This window comes from Pseudopipra pipra, chromosome 2 (genome assembly GCF_036250125.1).
Source record: "Pseudopipra pipra isolate bDixPip1 chromosome 2, bDixPip1.hap1, whole genome shotgun sequence".
NCBI classification, from domain to species: Eukaryota; Metazoa; Chordata; class Aves; order Passeriformes; family Pipridae; genus Pseudopipra; species Pseudopipra pipra.
The window spans coordinates 99,125,353-99,152,920 of NC_087550.1; the positions used below are offsets into that span (position 1 = coordinate 99,125,353).

The 27,568-nt window shown below is 37.2% G+C and overlaps 1 protein-coding gene across 3 annotated transcripts in view; it reads left to right on the forward strand.

Annotated features, from left to right (window-relative positions):
* Positions 1-27,568, forward strand: part of WWC3 (WWC family member 3) — a 97,376-nt gene that overhangs the window by 58,613 nt on the left and 11,195 nt on the right. For 2 of the 3 annotated variants that reach the window (XM_064646570.1, XM_064646569.1), the window contains exons 8-15: positions 969-1,042; positions 10,114-10,356; positions 13,488-13,577; positions 14,727-15,301; positions 21,350-21,470; positions 22,212-22,286; positions 23,326-23,412; positions 24,970-25,162. In XM_064646570.1, coding sequence (XP_064502640.1) covers positions 969-1,042; positions 10,114-10,356; positions 13,488-13,577; positions 14,727-15,301; positions 21,350-21,470; positions 22,212-22,286; positions 23,326-23,412; positions 24,970-25,162 — 1,458 coding nt within the window. The remainder of the gene's footprint in view (positions 1-968; positions 1,043-10,113; positions 10,357-13,487; positions 13,578-14,726; positions 15,302-21,349; positions 21,471-22,211; positions 22,287-23,325; positions 23,413-24,969; positions 25,163-27,568) is intronic. The other variant, XM_064646571.1, reaches the window with a different exon arrangement.

Genomic DNA, 27,568 nt, shown 5'->3' on the forward strand with positions numbered 1-27,568 from the left:
TAAGAAAACTTAGCTAATGCTAGGCTGTCTTTGAGTGTTAGGTAGATGGTGTCTTTGGGATGATGTTTTTCAGATAGGTGGTGAATGGGATTATTGAATTCTGAAAGGAATTACCAAAAGGAACACAGCAGCATTTTCCCGTTCCAGTACACATTAAATGCTGTCCAAGACAAGTACAGTCTGAAAATTGTGTTTATCAGGTATAGGTTTTTTGTAAGGAAAATAAAATTACATATTTATGTTGATTTTTCCCTGAATTACTGGTAGTAAGATGTGAGCAGAAAAAAGGTGGATTTTTTACCCATGTTGTGATGCAGAGAGCAAAACCAGCAGCTGGATGAGAACTCCAGGGATGCAGCAATGCACTTGCATAGGGACTTAAGTTTTAACTTTTAGACCATACACAAACTTTTGAGTAGGGAACTGCTAATGCCTTAAGAATGAAATTGCTGTAGAAATGGAACTGTATACAGTAGGAGTTGTAACGTAAATACACACTATAACTGCTTCAAGGATCAGGTAATTTTTTTGTACTAATATTTAAAATGTACTAATGCTGTAAGTGTTGGGTAACACATCACAGTTCAGGGAATGTAATGTGAATTGCTTCTAATTAAGCTATCCATAAAATAGCTGTATCAAATAGTAAAATATTTCACTTTTTGTGTTTTAGGCTTGGATAGATTTGAAAAGCTTTGACCATTCATCAATGATTCACTTTGCTAACTCTTGATTTCCAGGATCATAATTTATTGAAAGGGTTCTTTTATCTTCTGTATTTTTAACAATAAACTAGTTATGTATTTCTAAAGCATAAAATTGATTTTTATTATGTTATTACTTAAAGCATGGAGGGTTTTTTAGTGAGTCCAGTAAGTGAGACTAATTTATCCCTTTGTGGTTAGTGTTTTTAAATTCTAATTTTTCCTCTCTTTTTTTCCCCTGTCCTCGCTCTTCAACTCTACAAGTTTGGGTTTGATGACAAAACAAGACTTGTAGACAAAGTAAGACTGAACTGGCAATATGAAGAGGCCAAGAAAAGGTAATTAAAGATAAATTTATTGGGTTTTACATTTACTCTTGTGATTAAAATTTTCAAAGTAGAACTGGACCCGGCCTTCCTGCTGAAACATTGTTGGAAAGACTAATTTGTTCAGCATTGAGTAGTTCACAGATAATAAAATTTTAGGTAAACATAAGAGTTTTTCATAAGATTATTATATTGTTTGCAGAGATAAAGCTAAATGTCAGCCCTATTCTACACTTGTATAAACACAAAATTGTGATAGTTCAGTTAAACTGTTCTACATTTTTTCACCCTCCTTCTCAAACCTCAGTATAAACAGTTTTTAAATTTACACTTACCAGCCTCGTCTGTCAGTATATCCAAAGCTTTGCATACCTGTGTTCTAAGTTCAGTGTACTGAAGTTGTGAACCCAGTGTGAAGAAAGAATGCAGAACCTCACGTGAGACAAATGAAGATGTTCAGAGCTGAACAAAAGGGTACATAAAAATAAACACTGAGATTCAAAAAAATCTATAAAAGTGAAAAAATTATTAATGGAAATAGATTAATTATTCACTAAGTCATTCAATCTGGTTGCTTATTATAAGAATTTCTCTTGTGGAGGTCAGTCGCGCAGTGTTTTTCCATGAGTTTCTAGAAGTAGTCTTTTCTTATTTAGTACTGTTTTAAAAGTACTATCTACTTGTATGGTTTAGTGGAATCTCATTGAACCTCATTGTTTTCAAACTATTTGCCACATATTCAGGACAATGGTGTGGGTATAGATGATGACTCGAAGACGGTATTTAATGCACTTATGATTTTTGTAATTTGTGCTGATAGAACATTCTGTTATTGATATTGACTGACACTTAAAAGATCCTGTATAGTTAACTTCGAAAACCTTAGTTTTAAATTTTTATCAAGTTAGAACTTTTTTTTCTTTTCAGTGTTGTCTATTTTTCCACTTTTTTACATTTCTCAGAACAAGGGTTAAAAAAAGAAGTTCAATGCTTTTGCCTCTTTTTTCATATCATGGTGACTTTTTCTTTAGGGGAACATGTTATGCTGGCGTGTCTTGGCAGGAATTGGAAGCTTTATAGACAGTTCACCATTTCGTTGTTCTTGGAAAATTTATCCACATTTGAACACAGTACAAGGTTCAAAAAATTAAACTGGTGAAAGCATGTTAGATAAACATAGCTAAATCTTCAGGATTTATACCTTGAATGAAAGTCTGCATTGTAAATACTGTATGTGAATACTGGTGATGATTACCTAACAAAGGTTAAATAACTGGGGAAAAAAGAACAAAACAAAAACGTGTCAGTGTCCTGTTTTGTCACAGGCTTAACACTTAGCACTTACTAGTCCAGTGGTAGTTTAGGGACTCATTGCTGAAAGAAGAACGATAGAATTTAGTTTTACACTGTTTAGTTTAACAGAGCCATTGATGCTGTGAAGATTGTATTAAAATGTTTTAATTCACTTTTCTGACATATCTTTTCGGTGTGTTTTTCAAAACAATTCTCTTCTTCTGTGTTATTGCAGGGAAAAGATGGAGTGGTGTTTTTTTGGAGGGGGCAGAGAGGTGTTGGGGTTTTTTGGGTTAATTTTTTTTTAGTAGCAAAGCATTTCTCAGCTGGAAATGCTGAACATTTGTTTCTGCATGGAATGCAGTATTTCTGAACATCAGAAGTGAGCTGGGGTTTAATCTTAATTAAGTGTAGAAAATCTGGGTAACTAACCTTCCAACTAGAGAATGGTAATTGCAGTAAGAGTAGTTTCACTGTCCTGGGAGCTCTGACAGTGGTCTGTTATTTACCAAAAGCATGTTAGTTGCTTTAAAATAGTAGCCTTATTCTGCACAGTGTGTTGTACGGAAGTAATCAGCTTTCAACTTTTGAGTGGAACTGCACAAAGCTCATTGCCCCTACCAGTTATCTCTGTGGTTGCATTCTTCATTTATCATGCATTCCTTCCCCTTAGCTTGCTGGCATTTCTGTAGAGCTTTTGTCTCTACTAAATATCTTTGTGTTCATTCTCCCTTGGCTGGTGAAATAACTACTGTTACTGCGCAGTGTGGGTGACGGAATGTGCTGTGATGGATTAAAATCTACAAAGTAGAAAATTAAAATGCTACAGTATGTCACAACTGTAAGGCAGTATTTATGACTACTTGCTTGTCGAGTGGGGTGTGGAAACGTATAGCAAATAAGTACAATAGACAAACTTTTAATGGGAGACCTTTAAAATGCACTGTTGGAGAAAAGCATGTCTTTTGCTTTAAAGGAAAGCAGGCAAAAAACCCTGCAAACTGAGGGACAGTGTTGTGTTTTAGTCACTCTTGTGCATCTAGCCAGATAAAAGCAGAATATATGCCATATGTAGTAAGAAGTCTGTAAAAATAAAAATATGTTCTCTGTATATGGAGTCTATGCAAGGAAATGCACTGTTGGGATTTCTGAATGAACTATCTTGAGGAATTCAGGAGATGAGACCCAGTGATAGCAGAAAAGTTGGCTTGCGCTCGTGAAATATCTCTCTTCCCTCATAAAAGATAATTTCATTTTAATTCCTACTTCAAAAATCTCTCCAACTACTGAGTGGTTTGGCCTTTGAATAAATTAAGACATTCACATAGGTTCCCCCCCCCCCCTTCAGTTTCCCACTGGAAAGGAAGGAAGGATGATTTGCAATTTAATTTTTCCCATGGGTATTTCAGATGTTTTGTGCTGTGGGTTCTGGCATCTCCAGCACACTGGGGAAGAGATCCTCTCCCCTGTTTCTGGTCCAGGCTCTGGGAGGAGGTGTGTGAGTTCTACTTTTTAACTCACCAATCATGCTGAAGAGAGGCTCAATCATTTTTCTTCTGCTCTGTACTCTTCTTCTCTGTGCTGCTCTCCCCTCCCCCATTATTTCTAAATAAACTGTACCTTATTTCCATGAAATTTCTTCTCTCAGATCTGTCAGTGTGGCCCTCCAGAGAAGCAGGAGGGAGGGAGGACGGTCTTTTTGAACAGACAGCCCCAAGCTGCCTGGATAAATACTGTTTTTAGTTTCAGTTGCTATTTCAGTGAGACCACCTCTCGTGAAAGCATTTGCACACTGGAAAGTGTACCCCTCGAGCACTTTTCTGAATGGACTGTTTCATAGAAAGAGAAATCAAAAGCAAATTGTTTTTCTTTGATAACTCTTAAGTTGTGCAGTTCAGTATAATGACTACATGAAATATATTAGCAAATGATCATGAAATGTCATTGCTGCAGTGCCACATTTCCTTGAATTGTATTAATTGGTAGATGAAAAATGATCCCTCCAATAAGAAGCACCAAAAGCTTTAACTGTGATTTTTTTTATTTTACTTTTTAATAGTCCAGTCTGGTGGTAGCTGACTTTAATGAACTAATACATCCAGGCATCTTCAACCAGCTTACCTAATTTGGGTGAAAAAGCAGTAGTTTGTTTGTGTCTTCTGTAAATTTGAATTCAAAGATGTTACTTTTTATTTCATTTCATAGAAGCATACACTGGCTGTCAAGAGATTTATTTTAGCCTTCTAAAAGCCTTTTCCTCAGCTATGCTTAATATTTCTACATTTTCTTTAAGAATGTTTCTTCTTTCTGTTCAGTACAGTTTGTTGCATACTTGTTGTCTCTTTTCAAAAATTAAATTCCAACTGGGCTTTTAAAAACACTAGCACAATCAGAAGTGTGTCAGTGCGGTTCGAACTTGTACTAACAAAATATGTGTTGGTTGGATATTGGTAGCAACATTCCAGTACTTATACAATAGCACAGTCAAGTATTTTCCTGTTAAACTTCATCTTGTGTAGGCGGGATCCAAGGCAACTAGCCTAATACCTAGTGAAATTCAGTAATTTGTATGCTTTATTCCACTAAACTAATTTAAAAATCTGATTTAAGCATGAAGTAATCTGTTCGATATCATAAAATACATGGCCCAGCCAAACCTAATCTCCCAGTGTCAATTTTTAAACATAAAACAGTTTCTTTGGGTCATAAAAGGAGCTGAGACATGCTTTTGAACTGTCTTTAAAGTTTTCATCGTACCACTTCACCTGTGAATTGGGGAAAAATACTGATTCCTCTCCATTGGTTTTTAGTAGGCTTTTGCAATTTTCCTTAATTTCAGTACCGAGTTTTATCTGCAAAATGCCAGTGGACTCTAAAGGTTTCATGAGTTTCTTTAAGCTAATTTAAGAGCTCGTTGTTATTGAATGAATCAGGCTGCCAGGAAGGCTGGATATTCTACAGAGCGTACTCGTGTTGTCCGCCAAAGCCACAGTGGCACATACTTGCAGGAACAGCCAAAGTAGACACAGTGGAGAAATTTTGTGAGCGTTTGGCTGAGTTCCCCAGCTTCTTGTTCTTTCCATGTCTTTTTTCCTCTTTCTTTAGCCTTCCCCTCTTTGGATATAAATCATAATCCATGCCGAAGTGGATCAGTAGATGCCAGAAATTACCAAGTTCTTACACCCTTCATTATGTGTCTTCAGTGCCACAGCCACCTCCTCTGGGTGTTGTATGTCAGAGAAGTTCCCTGTTACCTGAAGTGTCAGAGAACTGGATCCAATTATAAGCCTAAAGAAAAGAGTTAAGCAGGGCTGATTTATGTGATCTTAGCCACTGTTCTCCTTCAAATCATAACTGTGGAATTTTTTCATTATTTTATCCCCACCGGTCTTCCCATTCCACAGGTAACAAAGGCCTCAGCTCTAGAGTGGTCTGGTATGTCACCCAGAAGTGTAGGCATTTAAATGTAGGGGGATATTTTTTGTTTGGTTGGTTGATTTTTTTTCTCCTTGGAAAATTCAAACAAAGTAAGTTTGAAGAACTTGTTTAGGCTAGAAAGACCAGAGCTTGTAGATTAGGAAGTGCCAACTGTATGATACTCATAATTTGTCTTTTTTATGAGCATGAGTTAGTATCTTTGAATTGATTCAGGGCATTTCCCTCCCCAAGACACTTGTCTTATTCAAAATCTGAGTAATAGTCTAATTGTACTTGTAAATCACTCATCTCACAAAAAGTGATTTTTTACTCACTTCTCATATTTAATAAATATCCTCAAGCTCTTGAGCTCAGCAGTATAATTTAGTTAGTGCTGGATTCAGATAGCAGTCTTGAAAGTGAGGTTCTAGACACTAATGAAATCTTTAAGGTTCCCCAGATATTTTCAATGACAGAAGGGTTGCCTCTTTTGTCTGGGGGGAGCTATATAGATCTGTAATGATTCAGACATGTTATTAAATTTAATTAAATTCTATCTAATTAAATTTTGGAAATAAATGCTTTTCTGCCCCCATGATGTATTTTGTGTAGTAAACTACTGACTGTACTGATCTCCACCCTCATGCTCTGTCTACATTATCTTGGGCGAGGCATCCTTATAGCTACCTTGTATGGCCTTTTCAGGGCAAGTGTGCTGTTTCAAAGCAGTGTTTACTTAAGATCATCAGGTTAAACCTTTGTCATCCCATCTGTACCCCTCCTGCTTAACCAGAAGCTGTTATGTTCATCTCTATTCAAAATTTTTAAATACTGAAATAAGCAGCAAGTTGGTCTGCCTACCTAGGAAACCAGTCATTTGATACCACCTACTCCAGTGTGGAATGCTAGCTCCTCAGCACTTGTTATGCAAGGATGGGAATGGGCAAAATGCCTGGAATGTTGATGGCTCAAAATTAACTGTTTTTTCCCCAGGAGTATGTTAAATTGCTGTATCAGTAGGGACCTCAGTATCTGGCATTAGGCCAGATAAAAGCATTCTTTTACGGTGACTGTTCTTAAAAAGTAGTATCTTAAAAACACTCAGTAGGAAGGAAAATGTGTTTGAAAAACAGAGGCTTCATAATGGATCCTAAATATTTTTTTCCTTAAATTGCAATCTGTGTGAAGTCATTGATTTATTTAAGTGGATATTTAATGTAGGTTAATATATGCACTAAGTTTAAAAATGGAAACCAGCCACTGTTTTGTAACATACCAGCGGTGAGAATGGCTGGTGTAGTATGGGCATAAAATCTGGCCTAGATGAGTGTAGTGAAATGGCTTATTTATGTATTTGTTGTGATTGGGAAGAAAAGCCTGTGTTCGAGAAGACAGATTGTAACTGTGGAACACGCATAAGAGGATATTTTATTAAGGTTTAGCAGAACTGAACATGACTCCTCAGATATTTTTCTTAGTTTTGAGTGAGTGAGACCATAAAAGCCTTAAGGATGTTTTCTAGCCAAGGAGATAAATTCTGAAAAGTTTGCCACTAGTAGCTTTTTGGAACAACTTACCATACAGAGAGAGTCCTCAGTGGAAAGCAAGCAACAAAATTGCCTCAAAACTTCAGTTCATTTGCAGGAAATACAGGCTACAGAAAACTGGCTTTTTGGTACTTCAAGATTCCTGCATTATGAAGTGTTTTGTGACTGCTTTTTCTTTGTTTAAAGGGAGAACTCTAGAAACAAGAAGAGCTAGCTGAAATGCTAAGTGTCGAGGGAATCAAAGTAAACACCTAATCAGATTTTGGAACTCTTCAGTGATACAAACCCTTGTCCACAGCAGTACTTCTCCCCATTTAATAGCAGTATAATTAAGTTATTGTATGACAACTTCCTACTTTCAAAGCATCACCATAACAGAAATTGAGGGGAAAAAACAAACTTTAGGCTGGAATGTCATAGACAAAGGGAGTTATATGCTCTCAGCAAGCTCAAGAGTCTAAATTAAAACCTCTTGTATTCAGTGAGGGTGGTGTTTTACTCTACAGATGAGTGGCTTCACTGGTTCAGTAGTGCTGAAAGGGGTGATCCCACCTTCCCCTCTTCCCTGATCATACTTCTCTCTTCCTTGTTGCTTTCATTTGTGTTCATTTACCCCTATGGTCAGCTTCTTAACCAGCTCACCCTGCAATGTAAAAATAGCTAGCAAAACAATTGTGAGTGTTAAAATGGAGAGGTTCAGTCCTTCAGCTGTCTTGTAAAACAACCCAGAGACTTCACCAGGTGAATCTCACGTTCTTTTGTCCACAAGCTGCGTAAAAGCTTATGAACATGGTCACTCAAATAGTCAGGGCTCATCTGATTCATACTTGCTTGCCAAGCTGTGATAACTTAATTGTACCTGAATTCTGTGATTCTGTTGAAAGGACCTTGAGTCCTTTCATTTGGCACTGAACACTTGAAAATCAAGCTGTATATGCCTTCAGGAGTGTTTGCTGAATCTTTAACAGCATAGCGGCCCAGGCAGGGGAGAAGAGGCGTCCTGACTCTGCTTGTTCTTCCTGGCCCTGACATTTGGTCAATGGGGCGAGGTGTTCTTCAGGAAGCTGCATCTGGAATTCATGCACAATAGCTGAAGCATGAAATATGTAGACTGCATGTATTGATTCACAATGGTGCTTCCAGTAGATATTGGCAGGAAGTTGGTTATTAATGCAAGGAGAAGGAAATGGTATTGAAGGGCTTGATAAAATACTCTGCTTTAGACTAAGATATAACATAAAACACAATTTCTTTACTTACTGTAAATGAAATCTAAGGGGGGATCACAGTAAAATTCATATTCCTATATGAATGCAGTCATTGCAAAATGACTTATATTGATACTTTATTTCCCTTCCCCAGATAATAAGATGGCCAGATACTTTCCACATGTCAGTATGAAATAAACATTGCATGAGCTTTTATTTTCAGATGGGGGAAACCTTGCCTTTGTCTTGTTTATGCCTTTCCTTTTATTGTGAATCACATTTTAGCACACTGTGGATCTTCTGTTTGCATGTTATGCGCTTTTACCTTGCTTTGTTTATTACTAACTTTTCTTTCTTGCCAAGTAATTTTGAAAAAAGATTACTTAAACTAACCAAAAAGAGTGAACCATATCCTACTTTTATGGCTGCCTTAAATGTGCCTTTATTTATTTAGCTAGTTAGCTGAAGGGTGGTAATCTTTTATGGTGCACTGAATTTTATTTGAATGATACCATTTCAAAGTGAAAATGAAACTTAGATGTAAACTGCATAAATATTGTACAGTTCTCGAGTTTCAAATGTCCAAAAATCAGAAAGCCAGATTTTCTCTTATTTGCTTTTTATTTTAACTGTAACATTCTGAAGTGTCTAAATTGTCATTGTAAGACAAACATAAATACCTATCAATAAGTGTTCTCCCTCTTATGCTTATATACCTTTCGGTTCTGCCAAAAGAAACATTTGTGAAATGTCTAGCTTTACCCTTTTTTGTAATATTGATAGAAGTTCTACATTTGTTTTTAAAAGAAGACTTTCTTAAAATGTCGACTGTGGAAGTGTTCTTACAACTCTTGTTTCATGTAATAGTTCAGCATCTTGATTTATAGGAAATTACTTTTGACTATAAAGAATACTACAGGAAAAACATTATGTTAGCTTATTTAATTGCTTGACTTTATGATGGATTCGTATAAAGCCACCTGTATTTTGTAACCAGTAAATCTTTTTTCCATACCTATATTTCTGTTTTACTGACAGCTTATTTATTCTTAAAGTTTTGTTGTTAGTTAAAACAACCTAATTTTTTCAGCCAGTCCTCTATTAGGTGAGACATGAATGTCTGGACCTGTTACCACTAGTTACGTGTCTCACCTTCAGCCCCTTCAACTTCTTCCTGCACTTTTGAAATCCCAGTTTGAGATCTTATCATAGAAAAATGAGGAATGAAAGGAGATTCAACTTCATCAGCTCTATAGGCAGCAAACTTGAGCTGTAAAATATCGATTTATTACAAAATGAGAAAGCTCTGAAATCAGATAACATCCATGTGATAGATGCACTGTAGTTCTTATACAGCTACAGACTTAGGAACGCTTGCAGTTGTTTTAAAAATGCACAAAACAACAAAAAAACCCCTCAAACCAACCAAACAAAACCCCCCAAAAATCCACCTCAAACCCCAGAAACAAATAATCCTTCCAAACTTGTCTGGATTTTCTTGTTCTGAAATTCAGAAGAAAAAAGGCACAGGAGTCAACAGGCTTCACCTTTTGATAATTTTCTTCTTACTTGTCTTTGTCTCTTCTTAATTTTGAAATGCATTTATCCTCTTTTAAAGAGTTTCGAATATACAACAGCAGCTGGCCTTGCTAGATAATGAATCTTGGCCAGGAATGGCTGAAGCGGACAGGGACCGTCTTCAGCTCATCAAAGAGAAGGAGGCTCTTCTTCAGGAGCTGCAGCTCATCAGTCAGCAGAGACGATCCCCAGAAGACATTGCACGATTGGAAGATGAAAAAAGACGCTTGGAGGATGAAATTCAACGGGCTCGAGCAACGTCTGCTCATGGGGCCACTGAAAGGTTTGGGAACTTAAATAATTTTCTTATCTATTGTAAGATCCATATTGGTAGTTTCAAAAGGAAGAGTAGGGAATTTCCTTAAGTTTAAGGGGAAAAAAATAGTTACTAGAGTAGTTTGGTTTCAGAAGAGTCTGCTCCTGACTGCCACTATTTAATTCTGTCTTGAAGTTTTCTGGAGTTGCAGTGAGGTTGACTGGTTAGTTTTCCTTTCATTTGCATAAAGAGTGAACAGGACAACAAGATCAGAATAGAGTCTGAAAAGATGCTTGGAAAAAGTGATACTGTCTGATAATAGAGACCTGAATAACAATTCTTCTATAGTGAAAGATTTTTTCTGTTATTTGCAGTAGAGTACTATTCATCTCCAAAAACAACAGAACAAAGATCCTTTGCTATATGTAGTTTCTGGCTTATAACAGGAAGGTTAAATGATGACCTTTTTGCTGCCTTTTATATACATTTCCTTTTCATTTGCAATCTTAGCAGTGAGAGCACATCCCAACTCAGACATTCAGAGAACATAGTAAACAGAGTCATTCTTAAAACTTAAATATCAAGTTATATGTAAAATAAACAATCCAAAAACATATTAATGGAAACACTGTGTTTATTTTGAAGTTGCCCAGTTTTTCCTGTAGCCAAAGAAACAGACAAAACCTCTTAACCTCTTTTTACTGTAGACTGCTTCTAGTGAAAGCAAGAAACTACTTGTTCTTACTTCTCTTGAACAGTGGTAAAACCTCATGTTTGACCCTTCAGGAAAACCTACATGAACCAGGTTTAATGTGATCTGTGCAAAGGTTAATATTTACACAATTAAGACACTTTAAAAATATTGGAAAGTGCCTTCCATATACAGATTCTGACAACTTCAGTTCTTTTGAACAGGCTTACTTCAGACAGTAAATTCAGGCAATAAATAGAAAATTCACAGCCAGCCTACGGGTCAGTGTAATATATTTTACAATTTTTGCTGTATCGTTACATTGGCTTTTCAGCTTAAGCTGACAGAAAAGGGAGTTCATTTTACACTGCAGTGCAGTAAGTTTTATTTGTTGGTTTTGGGCTCTCATGTTAGGTAGTTCATACTATATTGGCAAGAAGGCCAAGCTATTTTTCCATGTAGTTCATGCTGTGGAAACCAGCGTTCCAGTGTGGTACTTGATGTTTTAAATTCTAGCAAAAAGTTGAGTAGATATTAGAATAATATTGATGGACACTCTCTTTTCGTATAACTAATTGGAGGAAAGCTTAACTATTAGTAGCCCTAATTGATTTGGTTTTTTTTTTTAGACTGAGGAATAACCAAAAACCTTCCTAGTTTTGCTTTTCTATTACCACTTTCTTCTAATCATGAAATACAGACGATTTTCTTTTTAAAATTATTACCAGTTCTGTTCTATTACTGAGTATTTAAGACACAGAATTATGGACAGATGAAAACAAAATCAGTATGACAGAGGTGGGAAGGGTTTTGTTTGTTTGGTTTTTTTTTTGGTTTTTTTTTTTAATTGTTGTAGTGTTGGTTTTTGTAAAATTGGCTGATAGCCGTAGTTGGAGGCATTTCTTCCCTTTTAGCACAGGTACCTACCTTGCAGCATTGATCATTGTGGAGTATAGGTTCCTAAGTTTGTTTTTTAAAGTAGATAGCGTGAATATCCCTGCTTTCCCCTGCAAGCTTTTGAGTCAATTAAGTTTCTTGCATCCATTCGTCTTTTTCTTTTGGTTCCTGCATGCAGTGCCTGTATCATGTAAGTCTGTGTAGCTGAGCTGCAGCCTTCCTTGGGCCACTGGGTCGACCTGGTCTGGGTTCCACAGCAGCAGGAGAAAAGCGTCAGCATTGCACCGTGCGGGCGTGCAGCCCCTGCCCTGCGGTTGCAATGGAGGGAGCCTTCCCAGAGGGCTGTGGTGGTGCTGGAGTGTAGCACTGCAGCCCCTTGCCAGCATAGGAACTGTTGAAGTTGGAGGCCAAAGAGGTTGAGAGATTTATGTTTCTAGTGCTAACAGAGACATACTTTTTTTCATATCTTAAGCATCCAAAGTTTATTGAAACTAATGCTGCTGTTTTATCCAGGAGAACCCCCTTTTTGCTGATTTTTTTTTTTTCCAATTTTTTTTTAATCCTGCACTTTAACATGTTGAGTTCAACAGGCATCTTTGCAGCTGAAGAAGGTCTGAGGCACTCAGATAAGTTTGATCTGCTTTATCCAAGCTGTCTGTCAGAATCCAAATTTCTAGCCAACTTTTAAATGCAGGGCTGGAGCAGTAGCTTCCTGGACACAAAAATCTATAGCACAAAGCAGAATACTACCCTGATTTCAGCTTGAAATTCAGTGACTAGGCTTGGAAAAACAAAACACCAAGAATAGGATTCTTGATCCAGAAAAAGAATAAAACAATAGATAAAATCTATCATTTGGAGTTCTAATAATCTCAAAACGCAGAACTTAGGATATTTTATAGGTGTGTGAGATTGACAGCATTAAAAGTACATTCTGTTTGTGTTGTGGAGTAGTACTGAGTAATTCAGCTGCTTGTTTTTAGAACGGACAAAAAAGTTGCAGCATGAGATTTTTGTCATAACATAGTATTCAAAATGCTGTATCACCTGCTTAAATATGATGATATATAAATGCACCTAAAACACCTAGAGTAAGAGTGTAAGTTTGACTTTTATGGTTACATTCAACAAAAAACCTCCAAAAATTTTCTTTTTATCTTTGAAATTTTATACTAATTAGCTTGCATAATAGGGCTATTTGAAATATTTTTTTTTCCTGAGAAGCTGGAAAGTCATAGTATTTTACTGGCAGAGTCAGGTTGATGCAAGAGAAAAAAATACAGAGTCTCATGTTTTTACCTAGGACTTTGTATGACTTTGCTAATTGCTGTAATTCTTATATTGTGCCTTAATTACTTTTCTTGTCTGGGATTTTGGCTGGAGTTCTTGTGTTCTTGCTGGAATTATCATTGCTGCATATGAGCAGCATAAATTAAAATTTTTCATTTAAGTTTTTTTTTACATTCCAAACTGCAATGCAATGATATTTTTCCATAATTGGAAAGCTCCTAGCACTTCTTGAACACTACTTTGATGAAGAAAATAGTAATATGTATCTGTTTAATTATAGGATACTGTTACAGGAAAAGAGAAATTGTTTGCTTATGCAACTAGAAGAAGCTACACGTTTAACTTCATATTTACACTCCCAGTTAAAAAGGTAAGTTATGTAAAACCAGCAGGTTTTGAAGTTTAACTGCAGCAGAGAAAAATATTAATAATGTATGAAGTTTACTTTTTTATTCTCCTGTGTATGTGTGCCAAGAAAATTAACTTTTTACTACATTTATACAGTTTGGTCTATGGAATGTGGTGATTTGAATGGAGTTTTATAAATAGTTTTAGTGATGGCTATTTGGGCTACATTATTAAGCACATCTGTGAATTTTGTATTTTATCTGGGAATTTTATATGTTATCTCCTTTTCAGAAAATAAGTCCTTACAACCTGTTGTAATACTGTTACAGTTTTACTAATAAGAACATAACATTCTTTTAAGTTCTGTGAGTTTTTAATATTCTGATACCTTCTCTAAAGGAGGGGTTTTTGATCCCTGGTGAGATGACAAAATTTTGCCATTTAAATATGAGAATGTGCTAAGACCCACACAGAAGCCCAGAATGTTTTGCATATTCACACTCACAGCTGCATCTTAGATGCAACTCTTGGGGATTCCTCAGCTCGATGCCACACCAACATCAAAAGCTCAGTTCCTGCTGTGTCTCACTTCATCTCTCTTTGTCACTTATATTTTTCTCTCCCTTAACTGTGAGTGGTAAGAGGAACTGGAATAGGATTCAGCCTAAACTCTTTTTTTATTTTGCACTGGAAAAACCTGTAAGAGTGAAGCTTACACAGCAGTTTGACTTTGCAAATCGCTTTGCACTTCTTCTCTGTGGATTGTTTATGACCAATCATTAATGTAAATTTAAGCTGGATCATGGTAATGTATCCTTCCTGGATTTACATTGAGTCTGCTGATCCAAAGCCTGCTCTGGCCTCTTTTCTGCCAAATTACAGCTGCTTACGTGTTGGAGGAAAGAGTAGGCTCGTCCTGTTGGACCGTTTGTCTTCAGGCACTTGGCCTTGATTTGGTTGTCACATGTGCTGTTTCAGTCTTGATTGTGCTTGAGACCAGGGCAGGAGACACAAGCCTAGACATTAAAATGCCAAATCATCTCTCTGTCACCATACTGAATACATGTAAAATTGCTTGTGTGATCTGAATTGGTGTTTTCATGTCTGCATTGGTGTTTCTGATTATATTTGAAAGGGCCTTTTTTGTTTTCTCTTTTTTTGCCTACCGTAGTCTGTCAGCTAGCACCCTCACAATGTCCTCTGGCAGCAGCAGGGGATCCCTGGCCTCCAGTCGAGGATCCTTGGCCTCCAGCAGAGGCTCCCTCAGCTCAGTCAGCTTTACGGACATCTATGGCCTTCCACAGTACGACAAATCAGACAGCGTTACAGACTACGGGCAACACTTGCGCTTTGACATAATTCCCTTTGAATCCCTCACAAAGGATGTGCCATATGTCGATCCCATTGGACACTCGAATTTCAATAAGCAGCGGAGGTCTCTGGACACCCCGCAGTCCCTGGCATCCCTGTCATCACGGTCCTCCTTGTCGTCATTGTCCCCTCCAAGCTCGCCTCTGGACACCCCATTTCTCTCTGCGTCTCGAGACTCTCCCTTGGCTCAGATGTCAGAAGGTTTTGAGGAGATGGCAGGCATAGGAGCCCTGGAAATGCTCAGGGCTCAGACCACAGCATTGGGTGACGATGATGCACAAGGAACGAGCTCTTCTCAGACGTCCACTTACCCTCTGGACAGTGAAGGGCTACGAGAAATGGGACCACACCTGACTGCTGTCCAAACTGGTGGAGGTGAGTTTATGGACATTAGTATTTTATCACATTATCATAGAAAATGTCACACAGACCTAAGCATACCAGCACAGTAGAGATTGTCCCTCAGTTTTACTAATATTACTAAATACTACTATAGACCAAAATACTGCTTATTTTACTACCATCAGTTAAAAATTACATAGTAGCTGTTAACTGTTAAAAAAGCCTGACCAAAAAACAGGAAAAAAACCCCCAAGCCCAAACTTTAGGTTTAGAGCAAAGAACTGAAAGAGTAGAGAAATGCCTGTGAATAGATCTCAAAACAGTGGTGCATTGGGTGGAAGAAAGGGAATGGAATATAGACTTTCTTTGGAGTGTAGCATATCAAGGAATTGGTAAGAATTAGTAAGGTATTAGTAAGAAAAAGCATGGGTTACTTACTTCTTAGGCCCCTAGTTGTGCCCATGTTGCCATTATTCTGATAATGTAAAGCAACACAAACACAGAGGAGATAGGAAAGAATCAACAACCACCCCCTAAAAAAAACTCCAAACACAAAACATGAGGTGATTCTGCTGACAGTGCTTGCTGGCCGGCTGACTCCATGCTGAATTTGTACACACCCCAGACCAGGTTCTCTTGTCCAAGTTCTGTGAGAGGAGCAGAACCTACAGTGGCATGGCTGTCAGGAGTGCATGATGCACTCATGAGCAGAGTGCTTCATCAGCAAACCAGCATCTTTTGTAGGGGCTGCGTGAGAAGTATTGGCTTGGCTGGTTGTCTCCAAGTACTTGTGCCCTGTGATGGCAGAGGAGTGATGTGTGCAGTTACCACAACACACATACTGTGGAGTTTTTGTTTCCTTCTTGACTGTGAAGTTCATGGACTTGCTTTAGCTTGCATTGGCAGAAGCTTCTGAGGCACTGCAGTTGAGAAACATAAATTAGAGAGATCAAAAGAGGAAACAGAAAACATTCTAAAAAATGAAACAAAATTAAAAACCTGAGCATACAAGCACATGACAAATTTATTTTCCTGTTTTAACTAATCAAATTAAGAACTGCTGTTATTATGAAAGAGAGTATTCCTTCATGATAACATCTTTGTGTTGGCTTGCTTGTTTTTCTAATAAAATCAAACCAGTAGAGAAATGCTTTTTAATATTAAAGGTTTGTTTCCCATCCCATTTCTATCTCCAGAATTCTGTGTTAGCAGTAGTGTAAAATGTTGTATTTGGGACTTAGGACATCAGGAATAATATGAAATATAACCAGAGAATGTATCATCTTATCCTGCCGAAATCTTATTTTGTCAAGTGATAATTTGAAGGAACATTGGCAGTATCTACAGAAAAACTTCCAGGTTTTTATTTTTATAAAGAAAACATTGCTACTGTGCTAAAAAGCCTCTATTGTTCAGTGTTTGATTCTAGACTTACCTACTTTCCTTGGTGCAGCTAGCATTGCCAGAAGATACTGCTGCAGAATTTACTTCTACTAGTTGTAAACATTTCTAGTGCCCATATTGTAGCTTTCAGACCAAAATAAATAGAATTCCAGAGACCAGCATGTAAGCTTGTGCTTAAAGTAGTGCCATGAAGAGGCTTCCTGAGGCTTTCTTTAAACCTCAGATCAGACCACAGAATGTCTTCATCCATTGTGGTAAGTGAAAATATCCAAGTAGTTCGTTTATAGGTCGTACGTGTTTCCTAGAAGTGAAGCCTGGTGTGAGGGCCTAGGGAGCAATGTAGGATGAGGGTCAAATTCCTGCTTTGATTTTCCCTTTCTTGTTTCTCTATTATGTTTCTACACATTTCACATTTCTCTGAAAACCTCTGTGCTACCTGCTGTCAGTGCTGTGGTGTCCAGCTCCTAGTCTGGGCTTACAACTTTTCACTTTTCTCTATGTACAACAGGCTATTTTGTGCTGCTTTTTGAGGAAGAATGTATGGTTCAAAAGTAGCCAGGCTGCCTTTTTTTGAGACAATTTTTTTTTTTTTTTTTAGTATTTGCATTTGAAAATGATTGATTTAGAAAACTTTGTTTAACCTTTCTGATTTTTGACTACTTTTTGCTTCACACTCTGTAGCTGGTGGTTTGCAATTGTAACACAGTTGTTTGCAAGTAGCAGTTGAAAGTTTTGAAATTATTTTGGTTTTGTACTCTTTTATTGGAAGAATTTGATGGAGCATCCAGTTCTTATATTACAGTTTGGGAACCCCCAGATGTTGGGGGTTTTTGGGTTTCAATGAGGTCGTAGGCAGTGTGCCCTGCTGCTGCCACCCAGTGGTCTGGTAGCATAAAGCGACGCTGTAAAACCAGTAAGTCTTCGTTCCAACAAATCTTTTGCCTCTTCCTTCACTGGTTTTCGGGGCTGGAAGCATTAACACTGAATATACTGCACGTACTTTGCACTGACACAGCACTTGAGCAAGTTCAAGGGGTTTTTCAGGAACTGCAGTTTTGATGTTTAGTTGCTGATCTGCTGTTTTATTGTTCTGCATCTGTCACAGGGACACATTGTGAAATATGCTATCATATGTGAGTGGAGGGAATATGCTTGAAAAGTTAAATCCATCATATTTATAAAGCTGGGAGTGGGAGGAAACGTGTTAATAAAATAGTGGGGTTTCATATCTTCACTATCTCTAATCTATACTAAAATAATCTTTCATGTGCTAATTTCTTTTAATGCCTAAATAATCTCTTGTTTGCAAAGTATCGTCATAGGTCTAAAAGGTGATTTATCACTGTATGCTTTTCATTTTGTCTTGTTTCTCATGCGGCAAAACAGAAAAATTCACTGTAAGTGAACCTGAAATTTCTTATTGTGCTGTTTTTGCCTGTAATTCCCAGTGTGTTTTTCTGTGTGAAGTGCTGGTTGTTTTGTTTTGGTTAGTGGTTGGTTATTTTTTAGTTGTTGGTGGTTGTTTGGTTTTTTTTTTGAGTTGCATGAGAAGAAACAGGAGATTTTGCTACATTTGGTTTTGTTTGATATTGTGCTGTATCTGTTTAATCATTATGGCATACTTAATTTTTTTGCGATGTCAACTAAACAATACATTCACAGCTGTAGTTAAATTCCTGGGAGAAGTGGTCTCTGATGTTCAGCTTTATTGTATCATAGTAATGCCTGACAGCATCTTGGTAGGTAAGGTCAGTTTGTATCTGATTAGTTTTTAGGAGAGTGTTTTACTGACATGCAGTATTTGTAGTCTCCTATGCTTGTGAAACATGCTTTAGATTTATTTATGTATTTTTTAGCTAATAGCTAATTAAAGTTTGGGCACCCAGAGTTTGCTTTTTCAACTAATCACATTGAGAATGTTTTTTTATTCAGGGCTGTCTTATATTTATCAAGCTTTGGCACCCAGTAGGTCTGGAAAATCATATACATTCTTCACTGATTTTGTTATTTAAATAAGAAAATTAAAGGTGATTATCTGTCTTAGAAACTTAATTTTTAAACAATTCAGCATTGCAAGGTCTGTAACCTATGCTAAACTTTTTCTGTTTAAACCAAAATCTGATGTCTCTTTCATCTTGACCAATTTTTCCTGCTGATTTTCCCCCTTCTAGTCAAGGGCATATTTGGTGCATCTCTCCCAAATTTGCTGGGATTATCCAGAGATTATTGAATGCTTCCATGGCCTGCAGGCAGTGAGCAAATCATAATCAAGTTACAACATTGTTGTAACATGTCAGTTTTTCATTTCATTGTATTGGTGCTTGAAACCAACTTTTTCTTCCAGACAAATTGGGAACATGAACTTCCAAAGGAGAGAGTCCACAAGGTCCTTTGTCCAGTACCTCTATACAAAGTGTTCACATAGGGGGTGAGACAAGAGCTTATTTACAAAAAGAAGTCATCCTACTTGTTGATATTAGTACAGAAATTATAGAAGCACTTTCATGAAAAAGTTATGCACTTTTGTTCAGCATCTTTCTAGTGACATAAAATTATTGGGAAACTTTGATATGTTTTTCTATAGATGTCTCTACAGAGTGCTGTTTTTGATTCTGCATAAGTACCAGTGACAGAACTGAGGTAGGCTCACCAAATCAAAAGTTTTTTAACAAAAAAAAAGAAGAAAAAGACCAACCAAACTAACCAGCCAACCAAAAAACCCTCCCAGAAAAACACAAACAACCAAAACAACCCACAAACCCATAACTAGTACAAGTGATATAGAGGAGAGTGTGGTTCGAATACAGTTTCCTTGCTTTCTGTGTGGTCGCTTGAACTTGGCTCTCATTTGTGGTGAGGATGCCATGAGCAGCACTGCACAATGTATGAAGTACAATAAGGGTAGGATGCTGTACCTAGAGATGGGGTGGAATGGTGGTTCTTTCTCCAGGCACAGAGACAAGTGCAGAGTGGGCTGCTCCTAGCCAGCAGATAAGTTTCTTGCATAGCTGATGATGACTAAATCCTTCATTGAATGTGGAGAGGTCCATAGGACTACTTATGAATCCAAAAGACAGAGAACTTGCTCTGCTGATGTACAGGAATTTTAGCTCCAAACAAGACTGGGATTTTTGTAACACCTTTGGGTATTTCATGCTGTTAGTGGCCTGATAACAGAAATGTACCTTGGGCTAGCACAGAACTGCTGGGCTTGGGTGCACCCTGTCTGCCAGTCCCACAGTGACCTCAGCCAGAGCCTTCTGTTGATAACAGTGGCATGGTTGTTAATCTGTAAGACTTCTGTTGAGCTCCCGAGCCTGATGTCCTGTCCTGGTGGTGCTTGGGTGGGAGGTGAGATGGGTACCAAGGAGGAGGGTGGCTCACCACACCTCAGCTGGGTTCTGCAGGCAGAGCTCAGGTCGTGGGTTGGTGTTCAGCTGAAGGAAACTTACTGGTAGGTATCAGAAATAGATTTTGATGCCTTAAGATAATGTGTAACAGAGGTATTCAGGAAGTTGTTACTTTCAGTAAGACATGCTTCATCCTTAGTTGGGGGCAGTAAGCTGTGAATGTCAGCTGGTGCTTGTCTCCCACGCAATATGCTCTGTGCTGCTGTCACTCTGCTGGAACTGTGAATGCTTCCATGCTGTCTTTAGTTTCTTAAGCATGAGCAGAAGCAAATAAAATGCTTTCCCCACTTTTGAAGTGGCATCTCTTTTCCATTGCTTTCCCGCTTTGGGGATAGTTCACTGAACTTTAAGTAGAAGAGGGTAACAGTTCTTCACTGCACAGTGAAGAAACTGCACTTCACAAGTCTGTCTAATGGTTCTCGCAGTACTCAGAAGAAAACAACCTTAAGTTAGGAGCTATCATTGAAGTGTTGAAACCTTTCCTATCCAGTTCTTGATCATGTCTGCTTGTGCATATACTTTAAAGGACTGGTAGCTGCTATACCTACTTGCCTGTGCAAAACCTGATGTATAACATAATTTTTGTTGGTACATTTACAATGAGAAAATGTTGCTATTTATGGTGTTGCTGGTGATTCAGGGAAGGGTGGAAGAGGGGTTTGAATATTGCTTCCTCCTTCCCCCAGTCAAAGTTATTCACCAAGAATTTGAAAAAACAGTGGTCTGAGTGAGTTGGAAAGCACTGGTTCTTTTTGATAATGCCTCTCGGACTGTAAATAAAGCTGCTATTATGTGATGTTATAAACAGTATGCTTTGAGATTTTGTATTAGGAAACAAATGAGAACAAAACCTCACATTGTTTTATCAGATAACTTTTTAAAAGAATTAGTCTCTGTGTTTGTTTTCAACCTATTGTATATTCAGTAGGTAAATCTGAAAAGTTTAGGATATCATGTGTACGTATGTTGAATTAATGTAAGTCTTCCTTTACGAAGGGATTATTCTATGAGAAAAACATTTAGTAACAATGCAATTGGTTTATACTTAGTCTTGTCAGAGAGCAATTGCCCACAAACTTCCTTCCTTAATTCTCCCACAGAAAATCTCCGGTCAATTGTATTCTAGATTTTTAATTTAAAGTTAGATGAAAAATCAGTGAACTGTTTGTGCTTTTTTGTTGCTAGTTTTGATACAATACATGTTTCTTGTTTGATTTTAAGAAATTGCCTTGAGCTGATGTTCTTTTCACTTTTTTCTCCGTGACAGCTGTAACTCTGCGAGGAGACAGTGGTAGAAGATCGGAGAGGAGAGCCAGGCGAGTTTCAGCATGTCTCTCAGATCATTCACTGGCTAGTGACAGTGGCGTGTTTGAAGCTTTAAGCAAAAGGTCAGGTGTATAAATGCATAGTAAGCTGGAAATATTCCTTTTCTACCACATGGTCCAAAAGAGTTAGTTGTGAATTTCTGAATAGGCTTTCAACATTCCTAGTTCTTTGTAACATAGAAATACTAGATTGCAAGTTTTAAAGGAGAGAAGCTTTTTACGTGCAGTCCCATGGTCATCTTCACAACATTTTAACACTGTATCATTCTCCCTTGAAAAACAGTTTTCTCAGGTTATTAGTTGTAAATCAGTAATTTTATTTCAACCATCTATAACAAAATAAACTTATACAGAGTGTGACTTAAAATTCTGAGTAGCATGTGATAAAAGTATAACTGAGAGGAAGAAATATACAAACTACTAAAAATCTAAAAATGTATAGGTTGACCAAGTGATTGAAGGATGCATAAAGGCATGTTACTTAATACAATTGTTTTAGCACACTAAACAGTAACTGGGAAGAAGATAAGGTTTGGAGGATGCTAAAGAGAAATGGAAGACAGAATAGATATTAAAATAACATAAATGTCTTGAAAAAGTAATTCTAAAACTTCACTTTTTACAACTGTAAATTACTACTGCTATGTGTTTTTAAATAGATGTCTCAGTTCCTTCTACATTACCAGTCCTTCCTATATTACCAAACAGTTGCTTGTATCCACAAATCACAAAATAAATGTTAGTTTCGTTATGTTTTAACAGCTTAGGTCACTGTGTAGTTTACAGTACTCTCTGTTCCCACAGGAATGAAGATCTGGAAGAGCCTGTTTATGGTGATGCTGCCAGTAATGAAGAACCACAAATACATGTTGGATTTCTGTGAGTAGTTACTCCTCTTTCTCGCTGTCAACTCTGCAGGAATTGCTAACTACTTTTCTTGGGTTTGTTAAATTTTTAATGAACTGAACTTCAGTGGGTATTTTTAAGAAGTTTCTGAACTGACAGCTGAAGTTTAGTGTGTGTACAGATTAGTTAGTCACATGCCACTTTGTGTTGGGGATATGCCTTAACTGCAGTTCATTTAGTTCATCCTTTCAATGCTGACTGCTGAAAGGGCCTTCACTACTTCTTTCAGTAGCATTTATTTTCATTGTCTCAGCCATTAGTATGAGTATGGGTATAGGGATATGTCTCTGTAAGCGAGATCTTTTTATGCCAGACAAAGGAGGATTACCTTAGAAAAGTCACAGGTAAAGAGACACAAATAGGAACACAGTTCCCAAATACGGCTTTGAAATCCTGTGCTTGTGGCACGTTGTTGTTGGTAGTGGGAATAACGTGCGAAAGGATAAATTATTGCTGTGCAAGGCAGGATGTCATATCTTAGGCAGCCCTCCAGAGTTGTCTCTACCTCTTGGAAAATTAATTCCTAAGCTTGGGAGTTTTGTAAATCTCAAAACTGTTAGTGCCATTTCAAAATTCATGTAGATGTGAAAGAGTAGAATTTTAAAATTTATTTTCAATAACCCATGAAAATAACGCAGACTGATTTGTCTGATGTAACCGATATGTTGTTACACATGCGCACACATATAAGCATGTGGTGTAACTGTTTAAGGAATGTAGTTTATAAAACCTGTTTGTTATCAAGAGGCATAGTGTAAGGCAACTTATTCTTTTGAAACTGAATAATGTTTAATTCTCTTAGTTCTATTAACTGTGTTACTGGAGCTAATGTTATTAATACTGTTCTGTTACCAGAATGTGATATCTATAATTGCTTTTAATTGAAACTGATTTGTCTAAGAAATTCGTTTAACAACAAAATGTGCTTTTATATTCTTTAAATCTTTCTAGTCATCTCTGTTTCTTAAGCAAAATATTGATTGGTGACTAACACAGGAAATTTATTTTCCAGGCATGACAGTGGAAGTGAATGTCTGTTAGTACATGTATTACAGCTGAAGAACTTTACAAGTCTAGTTGTTAAAGAAAACTGCAAAATGTAAGCTTAAATTTCACCCAGAGTCTGATCTTTGCTTGTTTTGTGCCACAGTCATAAATACTGTAGATTTATTTACTTTCGTTCAAAATTAAGCTATTTCTGGAGAAGATAATATGTCTTAGTTTTCATGAGGAAAGGTTTAATTTTATGGACACAAAGTGTCCCTTTCATAGAACCTCTGTCACAATGGTCAAGTAACAAGCGTAGTCTTTAATGACCTATGTTCTTACGTATTTATTATGCATGCTTATTACTCCAAGAGGTTTGCTGGACATTGTTGTCAAGGCAATCAGGCATCTAAATGACTCAGAAAGGCAGTTCTGTTCTCCATCCTTCTCAACCCTACCTGGGCTGGATTTAAGAAATTGCATTGCTGCAGGGTGAATCGATTGGTTTTATCAAAAAATAGGTTTCTGTTACCAAAAAAGCAGAAAAAACTTTTGGCCAGTTTAATGAACTCCTCCATGCAACTGTGCATTCATTGGATCGGGCGCTGGGCCAGCTGGGGAGAAGTTCACCTGCAGCAGCCAATGAGCAGAGGAGCTGGATCTCTTAATTTTTACAGCACGTGAATCTGTTTAACTAACTGATGCTCCACACTCCAGTGCTGCAGTTCCACCATAATGAGCTCTTCCAATAGTCCTCTAACCATTTATTTGCCTGCCAGTGTCAGCCCCTCTCTGGTGGTGCCATAAGAGTTCATGCAGCTGTGCAGTGGAGTTGAGTGAGCCTCTCAGCTGGAGTGGATTTTTTAATCCTTGAGATTTTGTGGGAGTTTTTTGGTAGGTTTAACCCAGATTAAGTTTTCTAATCTGGTTCACAACACAGTTCCATGAAACTGTTTGCTTGCATGGGGGAAGGAATAGGATGTTGCAGGGGCTGGACAAGCAGTCAGGACTGGGAGAACATGGAAACAATTCTCTAAGTAGCTCTGCTGCCTTCTGTCAGATGAAAATGATTGTTGATTTTGGTTTTGGCTTGGAGTCTCAAATGGGATGGTAGGAGATATTTAAATTAGTTTTTTAAGACTGCAGATGGATGCAATGACTGCAGATTTCTTTGCCATCCTTGCTGAATTTTTTAAGGCGGAAACAAAAGGTTAGTTCGTGGAAGGAAGAAATGGATCAGTGACACTTATGGGGTAATTCAATTGCTTAAATATAGGCATGTGTTTCCATATGAAATATCATAGCGTAGCACCTGGCCTCCAGCTGCTGCTGCTCAGAGGAGAGCTGTATGTAGCTCTCCCATAGCTCCTATGTCATAATTGCTAGCTCCTTGTAGATGCCTTGGATAGCTCAGGGCAGCTCAAGTGCCACTTGGTGCCTCTGTTAAGCAGCAAGTTGGAAAAAAAAATAGTTTTAGTTAGCAAATATAGCATTTCTGGATTAGCTTTGCAGATCTTGTGCGTTAAGAATGCAAAGTAAATTTCTGTGATGATGAGATCCCAGAGCAGATTCTTAATGTAGGTGTTACACTAACATAGCTTAATTTTGAGAAATGCAAAATAGATTTTTTTGTCTGAATTGTGCTATTTGTCTGTTTTGATGTTCTCAGTCATGTGAGAGTTTATTTGCCACCGCTTGAGTCAGGCACACCAACCACTTACTGCTCTAGAGCTTTGGAATTCCAAACTCCGTTAATATTTAATGAAGTGTTCCGAATCCCTGTGCATTCAAGTGTTTTGAAATTAAAATCACTGCAGCTGTATATCTGTTCAGTTGATCATCAGCAACAAGAAGAACTATTGGTAAGTGGTTCTGTTTCTTAAAAGCCATTGATACGGGAAACTAAAGTTACTTGAGGAATAATTTTTAAGATTATAAAGAGAAAGTGAAGTCTTTGTTTTTCCGTAAGAAGTTCTGATAGAGTTGCATGTTAATGTGTCCATTTGTGTACATATGTAAGTATAGTTCTGTGAATAAAAAGGTGGGATTTTTAAAAAGTTGAAATATGTGTATTTTGGGGTTACATGAAGTCTTACTAAATTAGCAGAGGTTGAGAATTGGAGAGTTTTAAGCCATGTTGAAAGTAATCTGTTCTACAGTTTACTGTTACATTGCAGAGGCATGTTGAAAATTGATGTAAAGTTTACATTCATTACTATGGGATTTAGTAGATAAGGAGTTAATTTTTTATTTATTTAATGCATTTCTTAGAAGTGTCTGTTTTGTGGAAAGTTGAAAATCTGCTGTTGCTAAATTTTGGTGCAAGAAGGAGTGCACTGTGTAAAAAATTAAACTTCTCCTAAAAGACTTAATCTGACAGCTTTTAGACTACAGTGTGCTCAAGACTTCCATTTCTGCATGGAACTGTAATGCCTGTGTGTGTCCTGGCTGTTTTGAAGTGAGTTGTCATTGCAGCGAAGGGTTTGAATGGGTTAGAGAAGTTTTAAGCCTATCAAAGAAGTTAAGTGGTACAGGCATCTCACTGGCATGCTGGGCTTTAGGTAAGAGGTGTTTATTTGAGCAAATCTAGTCAAGAGTGCATGTTTAATAGTCCACCTTTAAAACTAAGTAGCATCTTACATAAATAGAGGTCCTAACACTGACAGAAGTGGACCCAAGGTCTTGTCTGTAGTAGGACATTTTGTTGTTTTTGCACTACAACATAATGAAAGAGAAAGCATCTCAAGAACAGGCTGGATATATTGGTGTAAAATGCTTTATACTGGTGTAGCCTGTTTCTATGGCAAGCTAAATAGCTATTTAAGTGTAAAGTATCTTGCTACTGGCACAGGTACATCTAAGTTTAGGGTGCTTTTATTTTAACTGCTGTTACTGAATTGCCAAAAAAAAAGATAGGTCTTCACGTTATATTGGTAGGGATTTTTTCTTTTTCATAGTCTTAGTGTAGTTTTGTCAGAAATATCTTTGTTAACAGTAGCTAGTAATATACTTTAAGGTAAATTAGCAATGCTACTCAAAAGGAGAGAAACAATGTCACAATTTCTTAAGGTAGATGCATTGAAGTATCTGTTTAAACATTATGATTATTACTCTCTTTACCAAATTGAGCATTTTCTCAAACTGAGAAAACATTTCCTGTCTCTCTTTGGAACTGTTGTGATGGTCTCTGGCCTTTGTCTTTCAAGGTCTCTTCCACTGAGATTACTGTTTATCCCATCTATTTTGTAATGCATAAAGTTCTCGAATTCTTGATGACTGCTTTCTTTTCAATTAGATTATGCCAGTGTAATGTTTTCCTAAATGCAGAAGCCAGGCTGGAGTTTATCTTAAGTTATACAAGTATTTGAACATAACAGAGTGTTAAAAAAAAATAAATTCTGTCAAATAGTTCTAAACTTCACTTATAAAGAAATAAATATATTAAACTTGTGGGATGGTCTTTCCATTCCCTCAGCCTTTTACTCATATGCACTTCATGGCTTTGAAAGACCTTTTTCTGGGTTAAATTGGCTTATTTCTTCCCCGGTGGCCTCATCAATGTTGAGATAAGGGAATTGTTATTTTCCATGATTAGCATATGTAGTTCATGACAAAACATCAAAGAAATGTGAATGCCTTTCTTACAATCACACAGCATTGCTGTTTCACTCTGAGTTTCTGATCTTTTACAGCCAACAACTGATTATTCCCCATGTCTTAATTTATTTGAATTCTTCTTGAGTGAGACTTGTTTTGCATTTTGTGTTTTTATTTCAGAATTTTTGTCCCATTTTTTAGTATTATTTTAAATTCTGATCCTTTTTGCATAAAGAGACACGCCTATCTGATGTCACAGAGAGATTCATAAATACTTCTACTCTCCTACCATCCAAGTTGTTAACAAATGTGTCAGAGCAGGCACGTGACAGACCTCTAGCAGACCCACCTGTGACAGACCTCTAGCAGACCCACCTTGGTTTCTTCATCCTTTCCTTCTTCATCCAAATCTTGAGGCAGAGGTGAAATATTAATTAATCCTTTCAGTACTGAGAATTATCAGTTGGATTTGATGGTGATTTTCTACTCAATTAGTGATTCACTTTGTAGTGACAGCTTCTTTGGCAGGTTTGCTTAGCTGCTTAATAAATGCACTGTGTAGGGCAGTATCAGATTTCTTAAGCATATGTTTTCTGCAATATTGATGGCAGGAAGACTTTTACTCTCTACTTCTAAAACCATGCTCAGAATATCTTAAACATTTTCCAACT